The 24937-nt window shown below is 49.6% G+C and overlaps 2 protein-coding genes across 4 annotated transcripts in view; one reads left to right on the top strand and one right to left on the bottom strand.

Annotated features, from left to right (window-relative positions):
* The window catches only part of TP53BP2 (tumor protein p53 binding protein 2), a 79208-nt gene extending 58972 nt beyond the window's left edge, over positions 1 to 20236 (top strand). For 2 of the 3 annotated variants that reach the window (XM_066595152.1, XM_066595151.1), the window contains exons 10-19: positions 1791 to 2022; positions 3632 to 3742; positions 4756 to 4904; positions 6977 to 7397; positions 8290 to 9074; positions 13393 to 13530; positions 14829 to 14962; positions 15621 to 15787; positions 19305 to 19504; positions 19733 to 20236. In XM_066595152.1, coding sequence (XP_066451249.1) covers positions 1791 to 2022; positions 3632 to 3742; positions 4756 to 4904; positions 6977 to 7397; positions 8290 to 9074; positions 13393 to 13530; positions 14829 to 14962; positions 15621 to 15787; positions 19305 to 19504; positions 19733 to 19774 — 2379 coding nt within the window. In that variant the 3' untranslated portion in view covers positions 19775 to 20236. The remainder of the gene's footprint in view (positions 1 to 1790; positions 2023 to 3631; positions 3743 to 4755; positions 4905 to 6976; positions 7398 to 8289; positions 9075 to 13392; positions 13531 to 14828; positions 14963 to 15620; positions 15788 to 19304; positions 19505 to 19732) is intronic. The other variant, XM_066595154.1, reaches the window with a different exon arrangement.
* A 3347-nt stretch (positions 20237 to 23583) lies between these two features.
* CAPN2 (calpain 2) overlaps positions 23584 to 24937 on the bottom strand; it is a 51916-nt gene continuing 50562 nt past the window's right edge. The window contains exon 21 of the mRNA XM_066595150.1: positions 23584 to 24577. Coding sequence (XP_066451247.1) covers positions 24554 to 24577 — 24 coding nt within the window. The 3' untranslated portion in view covers positions 23584 to 24553. The remainder of the gene's footprint in view (positions 24578 to 24937) is intronic.

Raw genomic sequence — 24937 nt, 5'->3', positions numbered from 1 at the left:
TATGGAGCCCGTACTCCGCTCCTGGCATGGGTGGACATATCCAGAGAGACTCACCTTCTGCCTGTCCATTTTAGTGATCGTGGGGGTCTCGGCACCTGGACTCCCTCCAATCAATACTTTTGACATGTTACTGCAAGTTGTCTAAAGTTGTGGAGCGTGGGTTTTTTTTTTGTTTTTAAGGTTTAGTTCTATTTTAACCCCTTGGAAACCACTGACATGGACGACAGATGCCGGGTGTCATTTGACCCCACTCTATATGCAGCAGGTGTCGGCCGTCTACATCTGGCTGCAACTGCCGGGATCTGAGAACTTTCTAGATGTCACTGTCATTCTGACAGCATTTAAATGGCCCAACAGAAAAGGGGGCTTTCTGTTTCCTGAATGGGCCCCGATGACAGGATTGCAAACATCCATTAATCCATCATTGTGGCCTGGGGTCTTGTGAGGGTCTCCAGGGTGCCCTTCATGCTTAAAGGGGTTATCCAGGCAGCACTCGCCGCAGAAGTACTTCTCCGATCTCTGTGTAGTGGTCGGTTCTTGTAATTGCAGGCACAGCTCTCATTGTAATCAAAGGAAGCTGCGTCTGCAGATACAAGTACAGCTCCCATTAATAAGAGCTGTGTTTGCAGTTACGGGTGCCGGCCACTACAAACAAGTCGGAGCAGTGCTTCCGCTCCGATCCCGGGGGAACATGGCAGGCACTGACTGCTGTCCCACAGACTGTCGCTCCTATGCTTTTACACAGGACCAATGGCCGTTCTGTGAATGGAGGTGGAGCGGGCCAGAAATCTCTTCCGGCTGCCCGCCTTCATTCACTGCACACTGGCAGTGATTCATAGATGAACGCTTGCCTGTTTTCACAAGGCCGATAGTCGCTTGGTTTTAGGTCATCTTGAAACCAAGCGATACCGACAAGTGAGGGATTTCTCATTCTCGTCCCTCCTTGGGCCATTTGAATGCTATCAATATTGATATGGTTATGGCCTCGTATTGAGCGGGCTCCACCCCCAAGCCCACCCCGTACAAAACCCACGCACGTCCGACGTACATGTACATTAGATTTCGCCACGGGGTTAAGAAGGAAAATTCTGGTTTACAGCTAGAGGCTGCAAACCTCATCAGACCCGGTACTTCTCACAGCTGAGGGTTTGTTACAGTAGACGATCCTCTGTGAGGCGAGCACATCAGCAGCACTAATCTCTCTCCTATGACGGTTTGTTACAATGTATCAGTCTAGAGTCCCGCCTGAGGATTGTCTATACGGATACAATTGTAACAAACCTTCAGCGTATCAGTCTGTCCGGGTTTTACGCCTTCTAGATATGAAAGCATGTTTGCGTTCACTAACAGCAAGCATTGATCTTGAAAATGGTGAAGAACAAAGTCACCGTATATTAGGAAGCTGCAGCATCTCCCATGAGGCCGCCGTTTCTCTTTTTCTGCCTTTAGCGAGGAGAGGACGATGGCGGCTGCCGACAGCACCGAGCTCTGCTGCCAAGACAGGATGTGTGTTGTCCTGCCACCTGCATGCGAGAGACTGCGTATAGGCAGGGGGCACGTATATTATGCCAGGCAGTCTGCCAAAGCCCCGGGCCTCTGGCTGCCAATGTTCTGGAACTGCATAGAGTTTTGGTGCTTTGTCATCTATTGCTTATGATATACCCGATGCATGCCCCCCATGCCTGATGCTCTGCCGCCCCTCCCCCACCGGGCATGCCGCTCATCTTCTGCCATATCGCTGTGTGTGTGTGTGTTTTTGTGTTTGAGCTTGCCACCTCTCTTCAATCTAGATCTCAACTGATGGGAATCTACCTCAGCAGGTAGGGAACGGCTCCAGCAGAGTGGCGGCCGTCGGCCCTTACATCCAGTCCGCCACCATGCCTCGTCTGCCTTCCAGGCCCGAGCTGCTGGTCAAACCTCCTTACTCCGAGGGCGGCGCAACCACACAAGTGCCTGACGTGCCGCTGAAGTCACAAACCTTGCCCAACATGAAGACTGCGTCCCAGGGCAAAGCGCCAACTGGTAATTATCTGACCTGCTGTCAATAAACTGCTCCTGCATGAGAGGGAACAAGTCACCAGCAGAGGGCGACTCTTACATGACCTCCTGCCTATACATTCATGTCCACTGTGGTTATGTTCTTAATTCTTCCTATGAATTGGTGGCCCCTTAAAGTGGTTGTATAAGTTGTCCCCTTTAAGTTATTCCCTTAACTGAGACCCCCGCTCTACATGGCGCTCATCGATGGAAGATGGAAGCCATTTATAACAACTTCAGCCTGTTCCTGTTAGATTGCAGGACTCTTAGACCTGCGCACATCAGGGACCCCAGTGCAGGCTTTAAGGGGTTACCCAAACCTCCAGTCCCTGCAGCGGGCCGCGTGGCGTGGGCTCTGTGCTCGTGTCATTGGAAGAGGCTGGGTGTTCTTCTCATCGTAAAGACGTTATCCCTTGTTCCCAGGTCGGGGATCACTTTATGTTGGGTGGGCGTCTGACCGCTCGGACCTCCACCAGTCATTATGGTCACCGAAGCTCCATTCATTTCGGTGACAGCATTGAAGATTGTGGAATGCTTGTACTTGGCCCTTTCTATCGCTGTCATTAAAATGAATGGCGCGGTGGTGCATGTGCGTCCTTTACTCCACTGCTGCAAAGACCCCTGGGAACAGCTTTCTTGGGATCAGTGGATTTCCCAGCATTTGGACCCCTACAGATCAGAAAGTTATCCCCTTTAATTAAGCAAGCTCCCTTCTCGGTTATGGCCGGCACAGAAAAGGGAGGCTTTGTTATTAAAATCAGCCCCCTGTAGTGATCGGCACAGAGAGTCAATACCATGTGACCAGCATTGTACCCGGGCCAGAAGTGGAGGTTCTGATAGTGCAGGTCCGGGTAAGTGTTTTGCTCCCTGGACAACCCCTTCAAAGCCCCGGATGTCCTGTTCTACTCTTATGGCACCTGGACTTAAGGGAGTTGTCCAGGTATATACTACTGATGGCCTGTCCTTGGAATGGCCATTGAAAGTAGATTGACGGGGGTCTATTGCCTGAGACTTCCCCCACCATTTAGCTTTGGGCCAGTGCACTTGTACACCCAGCTGATTTCTACAGGAAGCAGATGGCTCTGCCCTCACTGTAGTGGCCAAGCTTGGTATTACAACTTTGCCTGTAATACCAAACCTGGTAGTTGCAGTGGAAACGGCAATGTCTGCTTCCTGCAAAAAATCAGTTCAGTGCATGAGTCCATTGGCCCCGGGATCTGCTGATTGCCACCTGGGACCCCTGTCGGACCTTCGCAGATATACTGTTGATGGACAACCCCTTTAATCGGGGTAAATGGATGCTGTCACAATCTAGTAGATGTATCTCCCACCAAAATCCTCTTCGGTGAGAAACGTGGCACCAGCAGGGCAGTACTATTGCTGAGGCAACCATACAATGCTAGAAGCCACTTTTGCAAATCCAATTCCGCTACTAGATTGTGACATTGTCCCTTTAATGGTAACGTCTTTGCTGCGTCCACCCTGTGACACTCCACATCCAAGCCATCCAGCTGCACAATGAGCCCAGTGTTTGCCCCGAGGCCCCGCTGGCCACTGAAGTGTGCTTTGTGCTGATGTTTGTGTTTGTCAACAGGGACCGGGATTCACAGCATTAAACCTCACCAGCAGGCTGGCACCGATTGGAGCACCGTCAATGGCAACAGCCAGGGACCAGCAAAAGGCGCCCCACATACCGCCGGACCAGGTGAGTGGCCAGGATGAAGCACCGCAGTCACATTTACAGCAATAGAATCCATTCAGTGCATCAGCGGTGATGTATCATATTTGTCTCCTCCGGTATAAGTACAAGGTGTGTTTAGTGCCCAGGCTTTCCTCAAAAGCTCTGCAGGTGGATACGGTATATTAGGCTGACTGCATATACATTTTTGCGGTGGTCCCCTGTATAAGAGCGCAGTTTGCGGACCTGCGTTGGAAAAACTTCAGCACATACAGCTCTTTGCATGGACAGGACGCACTTTGGGCTGGTCCACTCTGGCCCTTCTGGCTTCCATTGTTCAGTTCACACATGGGCCAGATTTGTTGCTGGACGGACCCCATTGGCTGTAGTGGGGTATGAGGCTCCGACTGGAACGCAGATGTGAGCTGGCCCTTAGTAGGGTTTACTGATCCTTCCTATGAAATCCTATTTATAAAGGGGTTTTCTGGGTAAAAACTATTGATGACCGGTCCTCAGAGTAGGTCATCAATAGTTGATCAGCTGGGGTCCGTCATTCAGAAACCCCACTAATGAGCTGATTGGGGTCCGCTGTCAGCACTGTAACACACGGAGTGGAAGCAGATGGTGGTGGTTGGCGATGGGAATTGTAGGCGCATCTATTGTTGATTTTAGTGAGACCCCAGCCTGCAGTTACCAGCAGCGGTCAGTACACACGGCTCAGGGGGATCTGCATCCACTGCTTCATACCCTTGTGTGGTGCGGCGCTGACAGCGGGTGCCCAATCAGCTGATCGGCCAGGATCCCAAGCGGCTGACCTCGGCTATTGATGTCCTGATCCTGATTATCAGTAAAACGTGCCTGAAAACCCCTTTTATAATATTAGATAGAGGCGAACTAATCACTGGAGATTATTAATTGTTTGCACCAAACATTAACCAATTAATGGCCGATGTCCGTTTTTGCTCACAACGGTGCAATATCTGTGTCTTTGCAGCAATGTTTCTGCTACCCTTTATAAATGACCGCTGCTTTCTTTCCAGCTCCAGACAACGACCCGTCCGTGAGGGATAAAGACAAGAAGACCAGACCCAACTCTATGTTTGACTCCGTCCAGCAGCCCCCGGCACCCCCTAATTTTGGTACATTGAGGAAGAATCAGAGCAGCGAAGATCTCCTGAGAGACGCCCAGGTAGGTTTTCAAGATCAAAACCCCCTCAGTATGTATCTTTTGACCGATGGCGGCGGCCATACTGTGATCTGTACCATTAAAGTGGGATAGCACATAACCTAAGAAGATGGGGTCCCACCATGCTAAAGAACGTAGGGATAGGGGTCCCTTCAGCTTTTCCCTGCTCTTGGCCCCCACAGGGAACCGCAATGCAGACTTAAAGGGGTTGTCCCGCGAAAGCAAGTGGGTCTATACACTTCTGTATGGCCATATTAATGCACTTTGTAATATACATCGTGCATTAATTATGAGCCATACAGAAGTTATTCACTTACCTGTTCCGTTGCTGACGTCCCCGTCTCCATGGTGCAGTCTAATTTTCAGCGTCTAATCTCCCGATTAGACGCGCTTGCGCAGTCCGGTCTTCTCTGTGTTGAATGGGGCGCTCGTGCTGGAAAGCTGCTCCTTGTAGCTCTGCCCCGTCACGTGTGCCGATTCCAGCCAATCAGGAGGCTGGAATCGGCAATGGAACGCACAGAAGACCTGCGGTCCACCGAGGGTGAAGATCCCGGCGGCCATCTTCACAAGGTAAGTAAGAAGTCACCGGAGTGCGGGGATTCGGGTAAGTACTACCCGGTTTTTTTGTTTTTTTTTATCCCTGCATCGGGTTTGTCTCGCGCCGAACGGGGGGGCTATTGAAAGAAAAAAAAAAACCTGTTTCGGCGCGGGACAACCCCTTTAAGGTGCTTGTACACGGGACGATCTGCCGGTCCCAGTGATAATCGTTCCTCTGCTTTTACACCGGAACGAGCATCGCTGACCAAATGGAGGCGGAGCCCGGAGATGGTTCCAGCAGCCGCCTCCATTCACAGGTACATAGATTGATAGATCGTACAGTTTTCTGCAGCACAGCAACCGGACAAGGAGCGAGAAGTGAAAGACGTCTCATTCGTTGTCCAGTCGCGGCAGCATTTACACTGAGCGATTATCTTCAGCTTCTGGCTGGATCGTGACCATCTAATCTATAACCTTTCCGTGTAAAAGTACCCTTTAGCCATCTGTATGGAGAGTTGATGCAGCTCCATGCGCAGCGGGTGAACGGGAGCAATGCAGGGAAATCTGTGCTGCAGCCCCTTCATTCTTGGGATTATTGGGGCCTCAGTGGGGTGATCACAACTGGTCCGGAAGGGATGGCTTATCCTAGTTGTTGTAATGGGAAAACCTATTTAATCCGCTTTTATGGCACAAGCTATGCAGTATGGGAAGTACGAACAATCCCTTAAAGGGGCACAGGACTAGAAAAAACATGTCTACTTTCTTCCAAAAATAGCACTACACCCGTGTACAGGTGGTGTGTCATGTGGCCACTCAACACCATTCACTTTAATAGACTGAGCTGCAATACCAGACACGACCCACGGAGAGGTGAGGATTCAGAGATCTTATTTTTTTAGATAAAAATCCCCCCCCCCCCCACCTGACGTCACATTTACAGGCTGCTGCAGCCAATGACAGAGCTCCGCTTAGGCACAGTGGCTGCAACCGGATCGCAGCCATTGCTGTTAGCCATATGAAATGGCTGATATCTGCCTGGCAAAAAGGCGGTTCAGCTTCCATGCCTGCTTCATACTTGCCCTGCAAACTTATGATATACACAAATGTGATTGGTCCTTAAGGGATTAAAGGGGTGGTTCCACCGAAACAAGTTATCATCTGTCCGGCATCTGATTTGCTGAGACCCTCTGCAGATCATGAGAACGAGGGTCTGCAAGTCCCCTTGTATGAATGGCGCAGCGGTTGAGCACGTGAACTCCTGCTGCTCCATTCATCTCTATGGGACTGTCAGAGTTGTACTCTTATCTCTAGCAGTCCCATAGAGATGGAGCGGCAGTGCCCACACCTGCCCAACTCTCTAATCCTACAGGGACTTTCAGGACCCCTGTTCTCGTGTTCTATGGGGCCTCATCAGTCAGGTGTGCTGCAACTCCATTAACTCCTTTAAGTATTTGCGCCTGAAGAAAACAGCGTATGGGTTCTACGTCATGCCTGTTTTTCCTCACTGCTGTTTTGCCTTCATTTCTATCCACCTGCAGGCTGCTAATAGGAACGTGGCAAAGGTGCCACCGCCGGTGCCCTCCAAACCGAAACAGATAAACCTGCCTTATTATGGTCAAGCCGCTCCACCGCCATCTCCCACCGAATCAAACACTGAAGTGGTCTCAAGTAAGACGCCTGCAGCAGGCAAGCAAAAAGGAGCCCCTCAACAGAGACCCCCTGCGCCTCCTAACCAGGAAACCCCTCCTCCTGCCAAGGTAGAGACTCCACCCGCAGTGGCTGTGCGTCCATTTACACCCCAGCCGGTAAAAGAGCCTCCTCCTCCGCCATTCCGCAAGCCTCAGATGGTGGCCGCTAGTTCCATCTATTCTATGTACACCCAGCATCAGAAACCCGGGAAAAACTACAGCGTGCAGGGCGCCCTCAGCCGAGCCCACACCCGCCCACATTATCCCAGCGGTAAGTCCGTACTTTTGCTGGTCTTTTTTGTTTTTAGAGAAAACTTTATTACAAGAATCATGAAAAGTTCTGAAACTTTTTAATATACTTTGTTTTCATTCCTGACTGTTTTCAAGATCATGTCTTACTTTTAGTGACTAGAACCATAAAAGGGGTTTTCCAGGACTCTAATATTGGTGATCTGTCCTCAGGTTAGGTCATCAGTATGCTATTAATGTGGAGTCTGCCACACGGGACACCTGCCAATCAGCTGTCTGGAAAGCGCACAGTGCTCAGGTGAGCACCGCGGCCGTTTAACTGCCTACCAGGCGTAGTGCTGTTCATTTCTTAGTGGTCGTATTTGGTATTGCAGCTCAATTCCATTCACTTGATTGAGACTGAGCTGCACTTGGGCCGCGTGACTAATGATCATGACATCACTGGCCTGAGAAGAGACCATGGCAATCACCTGAGGGTAACGGCCTCTTCAAACAGCTGATGGGGGTCCTGGTTGGTGGACCCTCACCGATCTGGTACTTGATAACTCATCATGAGGATTGGTCGTCAATATTTTGGTCCCCTTTAACTGATTACATCCAAAGGCAGAAAATCTGTACTCGTTAACCAGTTCTTTATCTGTTGGTTGGAATAAGACTGTAATGTTTTCTGTCCACTGACAGCAAGCAGTTCTAGAGCCTTTAATAGCATTGAATTTAATGATTAATTTAATACAAAAACAGGATGATCACAGGATTTCTCTGTTGGGATCACTGGTGATTGCCTGTAACCTTCAGGGCAGCCAAGCATCAAATGTTCATTTCTTCTACAGCGCCTCCGCAGGTGGAATTGGGCATTACATGGAGTCAATAATCTGCCAAGTTATAGCTTGGCTAATTTATCTGTTTATTTGCAGTTTACGGTAAACCAGTGATTGGTGGAGGAGCTCAGAGCCAGCAGAACGGTAACCTTTCCATAGATGGCACCCTGGTAGATGGTAAATCCGGCAGTCCGGAACCTGAGGCTGAACTTCCAGCATCTGGCAGTGAGAACCAGGAGACTGAACGAATTCCTCGTCCGCTGAGTCCAACCAAACTCCTCCCCTTTCTAACGAATCCTTACCGGAACCAGAGCGACGCCGACTTGGAGGCTCTCAGAAAGAAGCTTTACAACGCTCCCCGACCTCTCAAAAAACGGAGCTCCATCACTGAGCCCGAAGGACCTAACGGACCAAATATACAGAAGCTCCTGTACCAGAGGACTACTCTGGCCGCCATGGAGACTATCTCCGCCCCTAAACAGACTACGGTCACCTCCATCTCAGAGAATTCTGCAGAAGGTGCCCCGGTATGTGCGGACATAGACACCGAAGTCTCCTCAGATACATCTTCAACTCTACACGTTATGGACGTCGTCTCCCTTGAGGAGCCAGGAGACTTGTTTGCTGAGGACATTGAGATGACTTCACCACAGCTGGGCCCAGATAGTATACCGGAGGGCATTCCCTTCGAGGGTATCCCACCTACCGCTGTGGAAACGGAACTTGAGCCAGAGCTGCCGCAACCCCCTGATACCTACGTGGAGGAGTATCCTCCTTATCCCCCACCTCCATATCCCACCGCCGGAGACCAGGATAATGTAGCTGAGGACACCAGTAATCTGAGCCCCCCAGAGATCACCGTGCAGTTCTCTCTTCCTCCAGTAAGTACCCGATGCCTTACAATCACCGTATATATTATATATAGCAAGCAATCATACTACCTATAACAGCCGACTTCTGATTGGCCACAGTTGGTGGTCCTCCCCTTCTTCGGTAGTCATAGGTGACCTCAAAAGAACGGCACTGTCTGTGGTAATTGGCTTATGTCCTCCAGTCACTTTTAAAGAGGTAAAGTTGCTGCTAAAGTGACGTGTTGAGATCACATGACTGTAGTTCGAATGACACTTCATGAACGGTCAGAGCAAACCTATATTTTGCTGTATTGATAGATCAAATGCATACAAAAGCCCCCTTTTTTGTATACAGCTCCTATGCAGGTCTATGTGTTTCCATGGTAACAGACCACAAAAAAAGCCCTGTGTAGTCTGATCCTGCAGTCAAGCTCGCTTTTGTCCGTTTTGTAATCCATAGTAAAGGGTTAGTTGCATCGCATATACACTCCTGCTCAGCCGTTTCTGTGACTCCCCAAGAAGTGAATGGAGTCATGCCACCTGTCCATTTAGTCTCTGACTGGACCTCCATTCTTAAAGGGGTTTGCCAACATTAAAAATAAATAAATAAAGGCGGCAGTTAATGGTGTAAAATAAAAAAAGGCCATATTTGCCTGTCCAGTGGCCTTCCCTGCCAACACTTTAGCCCCCACTGGTCCGATTGCAGAAGGGACGGATTTGGTCATGTGCCGTTCATCTCTCAGCCAATCACTGGCCTCAGCAGTCACGGACAGGTCATGCACAAATGCCCGCTGAGGCTAGGGTTTGGCTTAATAGTCGTTGGAGCGATAAATGGCACGTGATTGCTGCAGTCATTTTTGGCATCGGAGTGATGGCACCGGATTCTAGAGGTGGGACCTGCAGCGATCAGGTGTTTATGGCGTGCCCTGTGGAGTGAGGGATGTACCCTCTTACATACCTTCAGATGGCAGTAAGGGAGTGCAGGCTTTAGGGCCCAGCTGTCGGTGTCCTGTATAGTGGGGGGATATACCCCTTTACATGCCTTCGGATGGCAGTAAGGGAGTGCAGGCTTTAGGGCCCGGCTGTCGGTGCCCTGTGGAGTGAGGGATGTACCCTCTTACATACCCTCGGATGGCAGTAAGGGAGTGCAGGCTTTAGGGCCCGGCTGTCGGTGTCCTGTGGAGTGAGGGATGTACCCTCTTACATACCTTCAGATGGCAGTAAGGGAGTGCAGGCTTTAGGGCCGGCTGTCGGTGCCCTGTGGAGTGGGGGATGTACCCCTTTACATACCTTTGGATGGCAGTAAGGGATGCAAGCTTTAGGGCCCAGCTGTCGGTGCCCTGTGGAGTGGGGGATGTACCCCTTTACATACCTTCGGATGGCAGTAAGGGATGCAAGCTTTAGGGCCCGGCTGTCGGTGCCCTGTGGAGTGAGGGATGTACCCTCTTACATACCTTCAGATGGCAGTAAGGGAGTGCAGGCTTTAGGGCCCGGCTGTCGGTGCCCTGTGGAGTGGGGGATGTACCCCTTTACATACCTTCAGATGGCAGTAAGGGATGCAAGCTTTAGGGCCCGGCTGTCGGTGTCCTGTGGAGTGAGGGATGTACCCTCTTACATACCTTCAGATGGCAGTAAGGGAGTGCAGGCTTTAGGGCCCGGCTGTCGGTGCCCTGTGGAGTGGGGGATGTACCCCTTTACATACCTTCGGATGGCAGTAAGGGAGTGCAGGCTTTAGGGCCCGGCTGTCGGTGCCCTGTGGAGTGAGGGATGTACCCTCTTACATACCTTCAGATGGCAGTAAGGGAGTGCAGGCTTTAGGGCCCGACTGTCGGTGCCCTGTGGAGTGGGGGATGTACCCCTTTACATACCTTTGGATGGCAGTAAGGGATGCAAGCTTTAGGGCCCAGCTGTCGGTGCCCTGTGGAGTGGGGGATGTACCCCTTTACATACCTTCGGATGGCAGTAAGGGATGCAAGCTTTAGGGCCCGGCTGTCGGTGCCCTGTGGAGTGAGGGATGTACCCTCTTACATACCTTCAGATGGCAGTAAGGGAGTGCAGGCTTTAGGGCCCAGCTGTCGGTGTCCTGTGGAGTGAGGGATGTACCCTCTTACATACCTTCAGATGGCAGTAAGGGAGTGCAGGCTTTAGGGCCCGGCTGTCGGTGCCCTGTGGAGTGGGGGATGTACCCCTTTACATACCTTCGGATGGCAGTAAGGGAGTGCAGGCTTTAGGGCCCGGCTGTCGGTGCCCTGTGGAGTGGGGGATGTACCCCTTTACATGCCTTCGGATGGCAGTAAGGGATGCAAGCTTTAGGGCCCGGCTGTCGGTGCCCTGTGGAGTGAGGGATGTACCCTCTTACATACCTTCAGATGGCAGTAAGGGAGTGCAGGCTTTAGGGCCCGGCTGTCGGTGTCCTGTGGAGTGAGGGATGTACCCTCTTACATACCTTCAGATGGCAGTAAGGGAGTGCAGGCTTTAGGGCCGGCTGTCGGTGCCCTGTGGAGTGGGGGATGTACCCCTTTACATACCTTCAGATGGCAGTAAGGGAGTGCAGGCTTTAGGGCCCAGCTGTCGGTGTCCTGTGGAGTGAGGGATGTACCCTCTTACATACCTTCAGATGGCAGTAAGGGAGTGCAGGCTTTAGGGCCCGGCTGTCGGTGTCCTGTGGAGTGAGGGATGTACCCTCTTACATACCTTCAGATGGCAGTAAGGGAGTGCAGGCTTTAGGGCCGGCTGTCGGTGCCCTGTGGAGTGGGGGATGTACCCCTTTACATACCTTTGGATGGCAGTAAGGGATGCAAGCTTTAGGGCCCGGCTGTCGGTGCCCTGTGGAGTGGGGGATGTACCCCTTTACATACCTTCAGATGGCAGTAAGGGAGTGCAGGCTTTAGGGCCCGGCTGTCGGTGCCCTGTGGAGTGGGGGATATACCCCTTTACATACCTTCGGCTAGCAGTAAGGGAGTGCAGGCTTTAGGGCCCGGCTGTCGGTGCCCTGTGGAGTGGGGGATGTACCCCTTTACATACCTTCGGATGGCAGTAAGGGAGTGCAGGCTTTAGGGCCCGGCTGTCGGTGCCCTGTGGAGTGAGGGATGTACCCCTTTACATACCTTCGGATGGCAGTAAGGGATGCAGGCTTTATGCCCGGCTGTCGGTGCCCTGTGGAGTGGGGGATGTACCCTCTTACATACCTTCAGATGGCAGTAAGGGAGTGCAGGCTTTAGGGCCCGGCTGTCGGTGCCCTGTGGAGTGGGGGATATACCCCTTTACATACCTTCGGCTAGCAGTAAGGGATGCAGGCTTTAGGGCCCGGCTGTCGGTGCCCTGTGGAGTGGGGGATGTACCCCTTTACATACCTTCGGCTAGCAGTAAGGGATGCAGGCTTTAGGGCCCAGCTGTCGGTGCCCTGTGGAGTGAGGGATGTACCCCTTTACATACCTTCGGATGGCAGTAAGGGATGCAGGCTTTATGCCCGGCTGTCGGTGCCCTGTGGAGTGGGGGATGTACCCCTTTACATACCTTCAGATGGCAGTAAGGGAGTGCAGGCTTTAGGGCCCGGCTGTCGGTGCCCTGTGGAGTGGGGGATATACCCCTTTACATACCTTCAGATGGCAGTAAGGGAGTGCAGGCTTTAGGGCCCGGCTGTCGGTGTCCTGTATAGTGGGGGGATGTACCCCTTTACATACCTTCAGATGGCAGTAAGGGAGTGCAGGCTTTAGGGCCCGGCTGTCGGTGTCCTGTGGAGTGGGGGATATACCCCTTTACATGCCTTCGGATGGCAGTAAGGGAGTGCAGGCTTTAGGGCCCGGCTGTCGGTGCCCTGTGGAGTGGGGGATGTACCCCTTTACATACCTTCGGCTAGCAGTAAGGGATGCAGGCTTTAGGGCCCAGCTGTCGGTGCCCTGTGGAGTGGGGGATGTACCCCTTTACATACCTTCGGCTAGCAGTAAGGGATGCAGGCTTTAGGGCCCAGCTGTCGGTGCCCTGTGGAGTGAGGGATGTACCCCTTTACATACCTTCAGATGGCAGTAAGGGAGTGCAGGCTTTAGGGCCCGGCTGTCGGTGCCCTGTGGAGTGGGGGATGTACCCCTTTACATGCCTTCGGATGGCAGTAAGGGAGTGCAGGCTTTAGGGCCCAGCTGTCGGTGCCCTGTATAGTGGGGGGATATACCCCTTTACATACCTTCGGATGGCAGTAAGGGATGCAGGCTTTAGGGCCCGGCTGTCGGTGCCCTGTGGAGTGGGGGATGTACCCCTTTACATGCCTTCGGATGGCAGTAAGGGAGTGCAGGCTTTAGGGCCCGGCTGTCGGTGTCTCCGTACATTCACACGTGACTTTTGTTAATTGTAGGGTAAAAGAACGAACCTGCGGAAGAACGGCTCGGAGAGGATCAGCCACGGGATGAGGGTGCGGTTCAACCCCCTCGCTCTGCTTCTAGACTCCTCCTTGGAAGGAGAGTTCGACCTTGTCCAGAGAATAATCTATGAAGTAAGTGGTCGGATTCTGAAGGTTTCTTACATGTTTCGTTCTTCGCCTTTGGAGCTGTCCTAGTGCGGAGCCGGACCGCCTGCCGGAGGAACGAACTGCATGTATTGTGGCGAATGCGGAACTGTAATAATGTACTGTATGGAGTCACCACTAATTGCATAAACAATGGGGGGAAAGGGCAACCTTTGGCACAAGCCTTCCGCAAGAATATTGGGGCATTCTTTAAATTTCCCCAGTTTTAGAAAAAAACGGGGTGTGGCTTACCAGAAGGGGTGTGGCCATCCAACAGGTTTAAGTATAATTTATGCAAGAAGCTCTTAGTTTGCGTAGATTTCTTTCTCGGAGCATGGACAGACGGCGATGTGCCCCTTCACACATTGGGTACAGCTCACAACTCTGGGGCTCATTTTAAGGTTTGCGTCTCAAACGACGCCGGTCTTAAAGGGGTTGTACCTCAATTGCAAGTTATCGCCAATTGAGAGGATAGGGGATAACTTGCTGATTGGTGGGGGATCTGATCACGGAGACCCCTGCCAATCTGCAAAACAGGACTCGCATGTCCCACTTTGCCTGCCTCTATGGGGGTCCCTTCTTCCCCTGTAGTGATGTCCGTGTGAAGGGAGCGCTGGCGAGCATGTGTGGTCAGTGTGAAGGGAGCGCTGGCAGAGTATGGCCGCCTGCACACGAGCGGAAATTCCGCGGTGGGATTTCCTGCGGAATTTCCGCTGCTGGAAGCCTGCATAGAATTGCGTTAACAAACGCAATCCTATGCAGACCGCCACGATTTGGCCGCGCGAAATATTGCGCGGCAAACAAATCGCGGCATGCTCTATTTCTGTGCGGGGCTCGCAGAGCCTCGCACAGAAATGTCACTCACCAGCCGCCACCTCAGGTCTGCGCATGCGCCCACTGCCCGGCAAGCCGGCACATCAAACACCCGGAGCCGGCGGGCGCGGGTGAGTACGCGCTGGTCCCTGCAGGCGCTTGGGTCAGGTCCCGCGGCGAGAATTCTCGCCGCTGGATCCGACCCGCCCGTCTGTAGGCGGCCTATGTGTGATCAGCGTGAAGGGAGTGCTGGCTGTATCACAGCGTTACACATACAAGAAATGGCGCAGAGGTGCTCAGAGCCCGCAGTGAACATTTCTCCAGGAAGCGGCTGCTTGTTCCCTTTTCCTCATTAGTATCCCGCTTGCTCGCACACTTGTGTCAATGGTTAATGAACGTGGCTGTAAATCCTGCTTGCAGCTTTAGCAGTGACTGGAGCAGTAATGCTGTATTTCCTCCCTCTTCATCCGCAGGTGGAAGATCCCAGTCAGCCCAACGATGAGGGGATCACGGCCCTCCACAATGCCGTGTGTGCCGGTCACACCGAGATCGTCAAGTTCCTCGTACAGTTCGGAGTGAATGTAAATGCGGCCGACAGCGACGGCTGGTACGTCCACGGGGTTACCGGGATAGTGTGGAGGTCAAACAATCATCCGGGTCATGTGATGGACATGGAGGTTACAGCTGTGGTAATCCGCACACCATCACATGACCAGGATGTGAAGAGCAATGAAGGTTCTTACTAAATGACAGCAAGCAGGCGAGTGTGATATTGGGCGGTGAACCTCTGCCTGATGTCGCGCCCGCCAACTTGCCATGTCCCCACAAAGCTTTTAAAAATGTTTCAGATCACTTAAGGGAAGTAGCGATCCTCCATTATGGCTTCTTCCCATGGTAAGCCTCGCATTGCATCGCAGTTCGCATGCACATCGCACGCCACGCGATGCGTTGCTAGCCCCATTGAAAAAAATGGGCAATGCGAGGGAACGCCCAGAGATGGGATTTGCCGCGACCCTTTTCCCTCCATGTGTAGGACCCTGTCCAAAAGAGTGGAAGTGGTTGTTATGGGGAGCAGACTCCGTCCATGGACCTTCAGTGCTGGGATATCTCCTACCAGCCCGGTTCCGACATCCGTGTCATGTGGTACGGCCTCTCCAGGGAGCTGACCATTGGTTATGGCGACGGCCGCGACAAAGAAGGGGGCTGGGTTAGTTATTAAGATGAGTGTGGGGTTTTCTAGAGTTCTCCCCTTTTGTGTCGCTCAGGACCCCGCTGCACTGCGCTGCATCGTGTAACAACGTACAGGTGTGTAAGTTCCTCGTGGAATCCGGAGCTGCCGTGTTCGCCATGACCTACAGCGACCATCAGACAGCAGCGGACAAGTGTGAGGAGATGGAGGAGGGGTACAGCCAGTGCTCCCAGTTCCTGTACGGTAAGTACCAGACATGCACTGCTGTATGTGGACCCCCTCGATACTTAGGTGATAAGTAGTAATTCTGGTGCAACCCAACTATAGGACAGGTGATAACGTTTGATCAGTGGGGATTTCACTGTTGAGACCACTTCCCATCCGAAGAAAGGGGTTCTGTGTTGTCCTAATTTGGGGCTCCCATCACTCACCCAATAGGGCTGATGTTAATGGCAGAGTACAAAAGCTCGACTATCTCCAGCAGTCCAATTTAAAGTGAATGCTTGCGCCGTCGGCGGCCCCGTCCCTCGCGCCTGCGCCGTCGGCGGGCCCCGCGCCTGCGCCGTCGGCGGGCCCCGTGCCCTGTTCACACAGGGTTACATGCAGCCAAGAAGGATTTGATGCTATCAGTCAGCAAATGACCGTTTGGCCTAACGCACTGACAGACGCCCGCCATGAATTCCGCAGCAATGTCCATCCATAGCATGCAATTAAAAATGATTCTCCCACGCCCAAGAGCAAGAATCGCTTGCGGAGGAAGAGTCGCAGCATGCTCTATTTTTGTGGGACTCTCGCACAGACGGCTTCCCTTGTAGTGAATGGAACATGTCCGTCCCGCAGCAATTCCAAAATGTCAATTTCAAAATCGCTGTGGATCCGTGTCATTCTCAGCTCTGCGCACGTGCATCGGCCGCCAGTCTGCACATCCACAGTGCATCTGAGACAGGTACGCGGGGGTCACTGGCCGGCACAGATCTCTCCGCCAGAATCCGGCACGGGCGTGTGATGTGACCTAAATGAGTGCCGCTGCACATGGCTCGATGATTGGGCAAACGAGCGTTCATGTAAATGTGCTCAACCGTCTGCTTGTATAAATCGACCTTATTAGTGCAGTAGTACACTTCGAAAAAGAAGGCTGTTGCCTTCCAGGAACAGCGCCACACCTGTCCACAGGTTGTGTGTGGTATTGCATTTACTTCAGTGGAACCAAGCTGCAATACCAGACACAACCAATGGACAGGAGTAGCGCTGTTTTCATAATATATAGCAGCCATGGTTTTCTCATTTTGGGGATCATGTACAATAATTCCCACAGGACAAGTCTGGACGGGGTAACATGTTCCACTCACTGACAGCAAGCCAATGGTGAAGAATAGAAACACCAAATGTAGGAGAAAGTGACAGAACACTTGATTAAGCTTTAAGGGTAATTATGGCCCGAGGCGTCCGGCTCCATGTGAGGCAGGTTGGGGGCTGGCGCTTTCTCCTGGCTGGCGGTGATATATTAGCGCTGCTGTAGGCGGATTACCGTGAAGGCCTGGAATGTGGCAGATTATAGGTCTCCACTTCTCACACCGCTGCAGGCTGAGAAAATAATCCTTTGCGTGCCGATTAGATTACTGAACTTGTATTTACCCTTTGTGGTTGGATCTGCGAGGTGCGGGTGATGGCCGCAGTCTGACCCACTAGCCACCAGGGCATGCAGGATGGTATAGGGCAGGACGACACTGCCACGTTGTGCTCACACAGGGCACAATGCTGTAGACTGTGATATGTGACAACATTGCTGTGGCCCCAACTCCAGCGCCGCTCCGAGAGTTACAGAGGATCAACCAGGATGTCCCATCTGTGATGTACAGGAGCTGAAAATCCTACATCCAGAGCGGTAACTACACACAAAGCCTAAAGCCGAGCTGCCCAGTGCCAGCACTCCGCCCCCCGGCTAATCCCAAAGTAGGCTTAAGGCGAGGACAAGAAACTCCTGTGTGATTATATAAGGAGAGGGAAGTAATAGTAGTTATAGGGGGCAGTATTATAGTAGTTATATTCTTGTATATAGGGGGCAGTATTATAGTAGTTATATTCTTGTACATAGGGGGCAGTATTATACTAGTTATATTCTTGTACATAGGGGGCAGTATTATAGTAGTTATATTCTTGTACATAGGGGGCAGTATTATAGTAGTTATATTCTTGTACATAGGGGGCAGTATTATAGTAGTTATATTCTTGTACATAGGGGGCAGTATTATAGTAGTTATATTCTTGTACATAGGGGGCAGTATTATAGTAGTTATATCCTTGTACATAGGAGGCAGTATTATAGTAGTTATATCCTTGTACATAGGAGGCAGTATTATAGTAGTTATATCCTTGTACATAGGAGGCAGTATTATAGTAGTTATATTCTTGTACATAGGGAGCAGTATTATAGTAGTTATATTCTTGTACATAGGGGGCAGTATTATAGTAGTTATATTCTTGTACATAGGGGGCAGTATTATAGTAGTTATATTCTTGTACATAGGAGCAGTATTATAGTAGTTATATTCTTGTACATAGGGGGCAGTATTATAGTAGTTATATTCTTGTACATAGGGGCAGTATTATAGTAGTTATATCCTTGTACATAGGAGGCAGTATTATAGTAGTTATATTCTTGTACATAGGGAGCAGTATTATAGTAGTTATATTGTACATAGGGGGCAGTATTATAGTAGTTATAGTCTTGTACATAGGGGCAGTATTATAGTAGTTATATCCTTGTACATAGGGGCAGTATTATAGTAGTTATATTCTTGTACATAGGGGGCAGTATTATAGTAGTTATATTGTACATAGGGGGCAGTATTATAGTAGTTATAGTCTTGTACATAGGGGCAGTATTATAGTAGTTATATTCTTGTACATAAGGGGCAGTATTATAGTAGTTATATCCTTGTACATAGGAGGCAGTATTATAGTAGTTATATTCTTGTACATAGGGAGCAGTATTATAGTAGTTATATTCTTGTACATAGGGGGCAGTATTATAGTAGTTATATTCTTGTACATAGGGGGCAGTATTATAGTAGTTATATTCTTGTACATAGGGGGCAGTATTATAGTTATATTCTTGTACATAGGAGCAGTATTATAGTAGTTATATTCTTGTACATAGGGGGCAGAATTATAGTAGTTATATTCTTGTACATAGGGGGCAGTATTATAGTAGTTATATTCTTGTACATAGGGGGCAGTATTATAGTAGTTATATTCTTGTACATAGGAGCAGTATTATAGTAGTTATATTGTTGTACATAGGGGGCAGTATTATAGTAGTTATATTCTTGTACATAGGGGGCAGTATTATAGTAGTTATATTCTTGTACATAGGGGGCAGTATTATAGTAGTTATATTCTTGTACATAGGGGGCAGTATTATAGTAGTTATATTCTTGTACATAGGGGGCAGTATTATAGTAGTTATATTCTTGTACATAGGGGGCAGTATTATAGTAGTTATATTCTTGTACATAGGGGGGCAGTATTATAGTAGTTATATTCTTGTACATAGGAGGCAGTATTATAGTAGTTATATTCTTGTACATAAGGGGCAGTATTATAGTAGTTATATTCTTGTACATAGGGGCAGTATTATAGTAGTTATATTCTTGTACATAGGGGGCAGTATTATAGTAGTTATATTCTTGTACATAGGGGGCAGTATTATAGTAGTTATATTCTTGTAGCACTGACTTTGGCTCCTTTGTGTATACAGGTGTCCAGGAGAAGATGGGCATCATGAACCGTGGCGTCATCTACGCTTTATGGGATTACGAGGCGGACGGTGATGACGAGCTGTCTCTGAAGGAAGGGGACTGCATGACTGTTCTGCACAGGGAGGACGAAAATGAAACTGACTGGTGGTGGGCCCGCTTTCAGGACAAGGAAGGATACGTCCCACGTAATCTCCTCGGGGTGAGTACTACTCCCAGCAGATTCCCATGTAGATTCTTTGGGGTTTGGCTGGAAGCAAAATTCTGCGTGCTGAGTGTTTGTTCTGCCTCCATCCAGGGCAGGTTTCCCATAGAGGATGGAATGGCTGATCAGTTATTGCCAAGGGAGGCAGTTGTCATATTGCGGCTCTTCTACGACCTCCATGAATGATGTATAACCAAAGTAATCTTTATCCCATATCCTTTACAGCTCTACCCAAGAATCAAACCAAGACAAAGAAGTTTGGCATAAATGTAACAGCGGGAGGCGATGGTCCGCATTCCTCCGTGTCGTCGCCGCCAGAAAAAAAAAAATGAAGGAATTGAATTTTAAGACTGAAGTGTTTGAATGGATTTTCCAGCTCTGCGTCTCCTGATATTAATGAGACTTCCTGGCCTCCTAAGCAGTGGCGCCCCCTGGAGGCCGGCTCGGCTCTAATGCTCGTTCTGCAGTATATGACGTGTTCTCGCCGCTGTTTCCTCATCTCGGACGCGTCTTGCACCCCATTACTGTAGCACATTCAGAAGACGGACTATATATTTTCTATGGACTGATATGCCGCCTCCGTGTATGTAGACTAGGAGTTTTACTAAAACATTGTTATATATTTATTTTACTTGTAGAGTAGAAATCACAAACGAGAGGAAGAAAACAAGTTTTAATAAAATGTCTCGCTGTCATATGTAAAACATAAAGCGGATGGGATGATGATCAGCTTGGCTTCCTGGTTATTGTCTTTCCAGTCATCCGCAGAAAGGAAATCTATTGTGGGAGCGAGACGCGGCTTCTGGCAATGACATGAAATTTGCCGCAAAGTCTTTGTTTTTGCTCCCCCCCCCCCAATGTACGTTTGCACATTTTAAATCTGCATTTCCCCTTTTCTCCAAGCCGTGTCCCATCTAATGGGTACAACAGTGTGCCAAACGGTTGTGTTCACATGGGATGGGTCTTGGTGCCGATCAGTAGCAAAATCTGCAGCATTTGGATGGGGATTGCTGCTGCAGAACATCTGCACTAGTTCTCTGTATGTACTGTATCCTAGAGGTAAGTCCAGGCGGGAGGTTTTGCTGCAGAATGTCTGTAATCCACTGCTATAAGTTCTGCACGGCCAACAGATTTTTCTCTGCTGCGTGTGAAGATTTTTAAAACCTCATCCACTTTGCTGTAAATGACGCAGGAAACCCACGGCAAGTTTGCACCAAATCTTCTGCAGCAGCAAAATTTGCAACAAACTTCACCCCTTTATCGAAAAGGTGGAATCTGCTGCTAATGTGTTGCAAATTGCACCAAACGGTGCAGACTGTGGTACAGGTTAGTACTAAAATCCGTTAAGCATGAACGCACCCTAAAGCCGTGTTCACACAGGCCATATTTTCTTTATGGAATCTCTGTAAGTAAAGAGAGCTGTGGCGGCTGCTGCGGATCTGCTGTGGATTTACGCCTTGTCATTGAAGTCCATCACATACTTTTTGCACCAAATCTCCTGCTAAAATTGATGCGTTGCCGATCTAAATTCTGCACCGACTTCCTTTTTTCACAGATTTAGTGCGGATTTTTCCTACTGTGTATGGATGAGATTTTGAGAATTGCATCCACATTCCATCTGCTGGAACCGCTGCGGCTTTTCTGGCCTCTGGCTGCGTTCATAGAGCTGATTCGCTGGGGGTTTTCTGCAGCTGAAAACTTCTACAGCAAATCTTCACTATTTTGTATGGATTTTGATGCAGATTTTATTTCTTTTGTTCAATCCAAATTTGTTTTGGATCTAACTTATTGAAGAGGTGAAATCTGCACCGAAAATCCACACTGCTGTTACTGGCCGGAATCCAGGCCGCTCTCTCATTGATGAGGGCCGACTAGAGGAGGATCGTGTCTCCATTTTTACCTGATGATGCGGCCAGCACAGGGTGTGGTGGCCAGGGCCATCTTGGATTCTGAACTCCACACCGCTCTGTTCAGTATCTCCCAAGGGGTACTGCAGCGCCCCCAGCTGTATGCTAGATGTAACAGATGAGCAGCCGGACACCATGTAACTTAATCATCTCTTTATTAACAAGCATTTGAAAAAAATATCCCATAAAACATTTTCCAGTCCTATAAATATATATATACTGTATATAGATGGCCGCTTCCAGTTTTGCATAGATGGCTGTATTGGTGACCGCTGGAGGAGTCGTCCCTGATTGCACGGCCTTGGAAAATCCTATATGTATTTAGCGCAAGCGGATGGAGGGCTGCGCCGCTTGACTGTTCTCACTATCGAGGCTCATTTTCCTGATGCTTGTAATTCTGTGCTTGCTGCGGTGGAAATCCAGTTCTACTGCGCTATGTTCCGGCTGCGCTTGTGTTTATACACGGCGCCAATCTGAACAAGAGCTGAAGTGTAAAGCAGCAACCTGCGCCTAAGAAGGTTCAGCAGGTGGATTTCCAATCACAACAGCACAATAAGGGTGGACACCCACTGGCGTTTTTTTCTCCACTGCGCTGCGAGGGTAAGTGAAAACTTGCACAGTGCGAGAAAAAAACCAGGATCACACCGGGATATCACAAGTCTGTTCAATGGGGCCAGCAGCAGCCCTTCCCTGAAAAGCATCAATAAGTGGTAAAAAAATTTTTTTTTAAATTAAATTACTCACCTATCTGCTGCTCACACACGTCCTCCAGCTGGCTCCCCAACACTGCTATCCAGCACTTTCAGTAGGTGGGGATTTAAAAATCCACGCCTCTTGAAAGGGCTGTGCTGATTGGCTGAGCGCTTAGCCAATCACAGATTGTGCTTTGCTATTCATTCATGGCTGAGTGCTCAGCCAATCAGCACAGCCCTTTCAGGAGGTGGGGATTTTTAAATCCCCGCCTGCTGAAAGTGCTGGATAGCCGTGTTGGGGAGCCAGCCGGAGGATGTGTCTGAGTGGCGGAGAGGTGAGTAATTTTTTTTTTTTACCACTTATTGATGCTTTTCAAGGAAGGGCTTATATTTCAAGCGCTTTCCCGAAAATCATATTGCAGGGTTTGCTACAAACCACTGCTTTCAATGGGACTGGTAGCAGCACTGATCCCATGGAAAGCAATGGGATAGCATGCCGCACTTCTGCCACAGCTGTGGCAGAAGTCAGCGCTAATTTCTATATCTTTTCAATGGGGCCAGCTGCAGTGATATCCCCGTCCCATTGCGGCGTCTGTCTTGCACTGCAAGGCGAGAGTTTTCATGTGTTCTCGCAGCGCAAGAAGGAAAATATCGGCAGTGGGTGTCAGCCCTAAGGCAGATCATTCTCTGCGCCAGTTTTCCGCCATACAAAAGTTGCAGTTTTGGTGCATGCGGCACAATATGGAATATTTTGAATCGGTCGGCGCTGCTTTTTCAAACAATAGACAAGGCTTTGCGTTGGAGAGACAAAATGTGCCAGAAAGGTCTGGTAGATGGGGACCCTCTTCTGGGACTCGCACCCATCTGTAGCTCTGTGTGGGGGGGCTGGGACTTACGGATACAATGTAGCGCAGCCCGCTCAACCATTTCACTAAAGCCGTATTTATACGGTCGATGTTCTTGCGCAGACTTTGGGGGGCTGGGATGCACGAAGTACAGCCTGGTATTTACAGGAGTGGTTTGTCTTTCGCCGCTATGCAGCACGCTGGAAGGATCGCAGCATGTTATATTTCTATGTAAGTCTTGCGCAAGAAGAGTATATTCAATCCGCCGTCTACCCCACATCACGCGGACGAGGTTCCCAAGAATCTCAGGCACAACTTGTAAATATGGCCTTATTCTCATAGAAGTCAATGGGAGTAACAGAAACTGTGCCCCTAGTGAGCACCGCCTCATCTGCAGCTCGCTGCGCTACTTCTGTAAGTCCCATTGACTTCTATGAGAAACAGAATGGCGCAGGACATTCCTGTAAGTCCTTAGTGCCATCTGCAGCCAAGCTGGGGGTGGAGCTACAGATGGAAGCCACTCCCATAGTTAGGACCTGCATCTAGCTGACTTTCATGTCACATCCCATGGTTGGCAATACCCCCTCCATTGGAGCCTAGGTAAAAAAAAAAACTACGACTGAGATGATGAATGGCAAATATCAGCCGTTATCGCTATTCGCGGTCTTCAGGAACAAAGTGCGCCATTTGTGGATCTATCATATGAATACATTCACTCCCGCAGCCTGTTTCTAGGTAGAAAATCCGGTAAGGAGGGTGATCAAGGCATTCTGGTAGAAGGCAATCGGGTGACTACAGGTTTTTAGTAACGACACTACAGCTCTGCGGTTACTGTCCTGTATACCGCCTTCGCAATCCGTGTAAGACAAAAGGGGTGTACGGTTATTCCAGAACCAGCGCCACTTCTGTGCAAAGGCCGGGATTGGATTATTTACTTAAATAGGGATAATGTGCAGTACCGGGAACAACCAACAGACAATGGTGGCGCTGTTTCGGGTCAGAAGATGAAAAATAAAGCTTTATGTAATTCTTGACAACCCCTTTAAGGCTATATTTACACGGGCAAACACCATATCGGGCCAAGAAACTGATGAATACCGGATTGGCAAGTTTCCCAAAAATAAAAACAACCTACAGCCTTACATCAAATGTGGGATTTTCATGCGTGTGATTGCTATAGGATAAGTAATGGGCGATATGACCCGAACAATAGGACTTGTTGCGATTCTTAGCCTCCCTGCAAAAAAAAACTCGCTCCATGTAAATAGACCAATTGCAAAAAAAAGTTGTTTTTTTTCGTGCTCCTCAGCGCCATAAATCGCCCGTGTAAATAAGACCTTAACTGTAATGATTTTCAGACATTCTCCTCATAAGGCACCAAATTCTAACACTCAAGACATAATAATTAGACTATAGGCAGATAGCGGGGACCCCCAGCAGCCAATCACGCTTTGGTTTTTTCTTATTATACAGATATATTAAAAAAATGGCTGCTGAAACCTGATTGGCTGTTATGGGTCACATGACATACATGTCCCGCAGATGGTTGCATATTACTGGCATTCAGGGTTATGTTGGTCGTGCGCAGCAGCTTCTCGGATCTCACATTATTGTGAACGACATCCACTGAAAGAGAAAAACAGTCCTATTAATGGAAGGGTTAATCCTGGCATCACCTGACTACTATCAATGCCTTTACGAGGGCTTCCTGGCATTGTGCAGATAGAACGTTTTATCTACTGTGCTACTACTGTAAATGCTGCAGCCCTTCCATGCGGAGGGTATACACGTAAAATCAGTGGCATATCCGCCTTGTGTGGACATAACCTTAACACCGGCTTCAGCAGAGCCTCCCCTATGAGGCAACAGGAGCCTGCCACCTGCAGGACCTCAGAGGGACAGCGCTGAAGTTGCCACCTGGACAGTAGTTACCTTTTTTTTTTTTTTTTTAACAACCCCACAAACTTTTCACTCATTTGGTCCACA

This window comes from Eleutherodactylus coqui, chromosome 3 (assembly GCF_035609145.1).
Source record: "Eleutherodactylus coqui strain aEleCoq1 chromosome 3, aEleCoq1.hap1, whole genome shotgun sequence".
Lineage (NCBI taxonomy): Eukaryota > Metazoa > Chordata > Amphibia > Anura > Eleutherodactylidae > Eleutherodactylus > Eleutherodactylus coqui.
The sequence above is the reverse complement of the archived record's forward strand: the minus strand, read 5'-3'. Positions and strand labels throughout refer to the sequence as shown.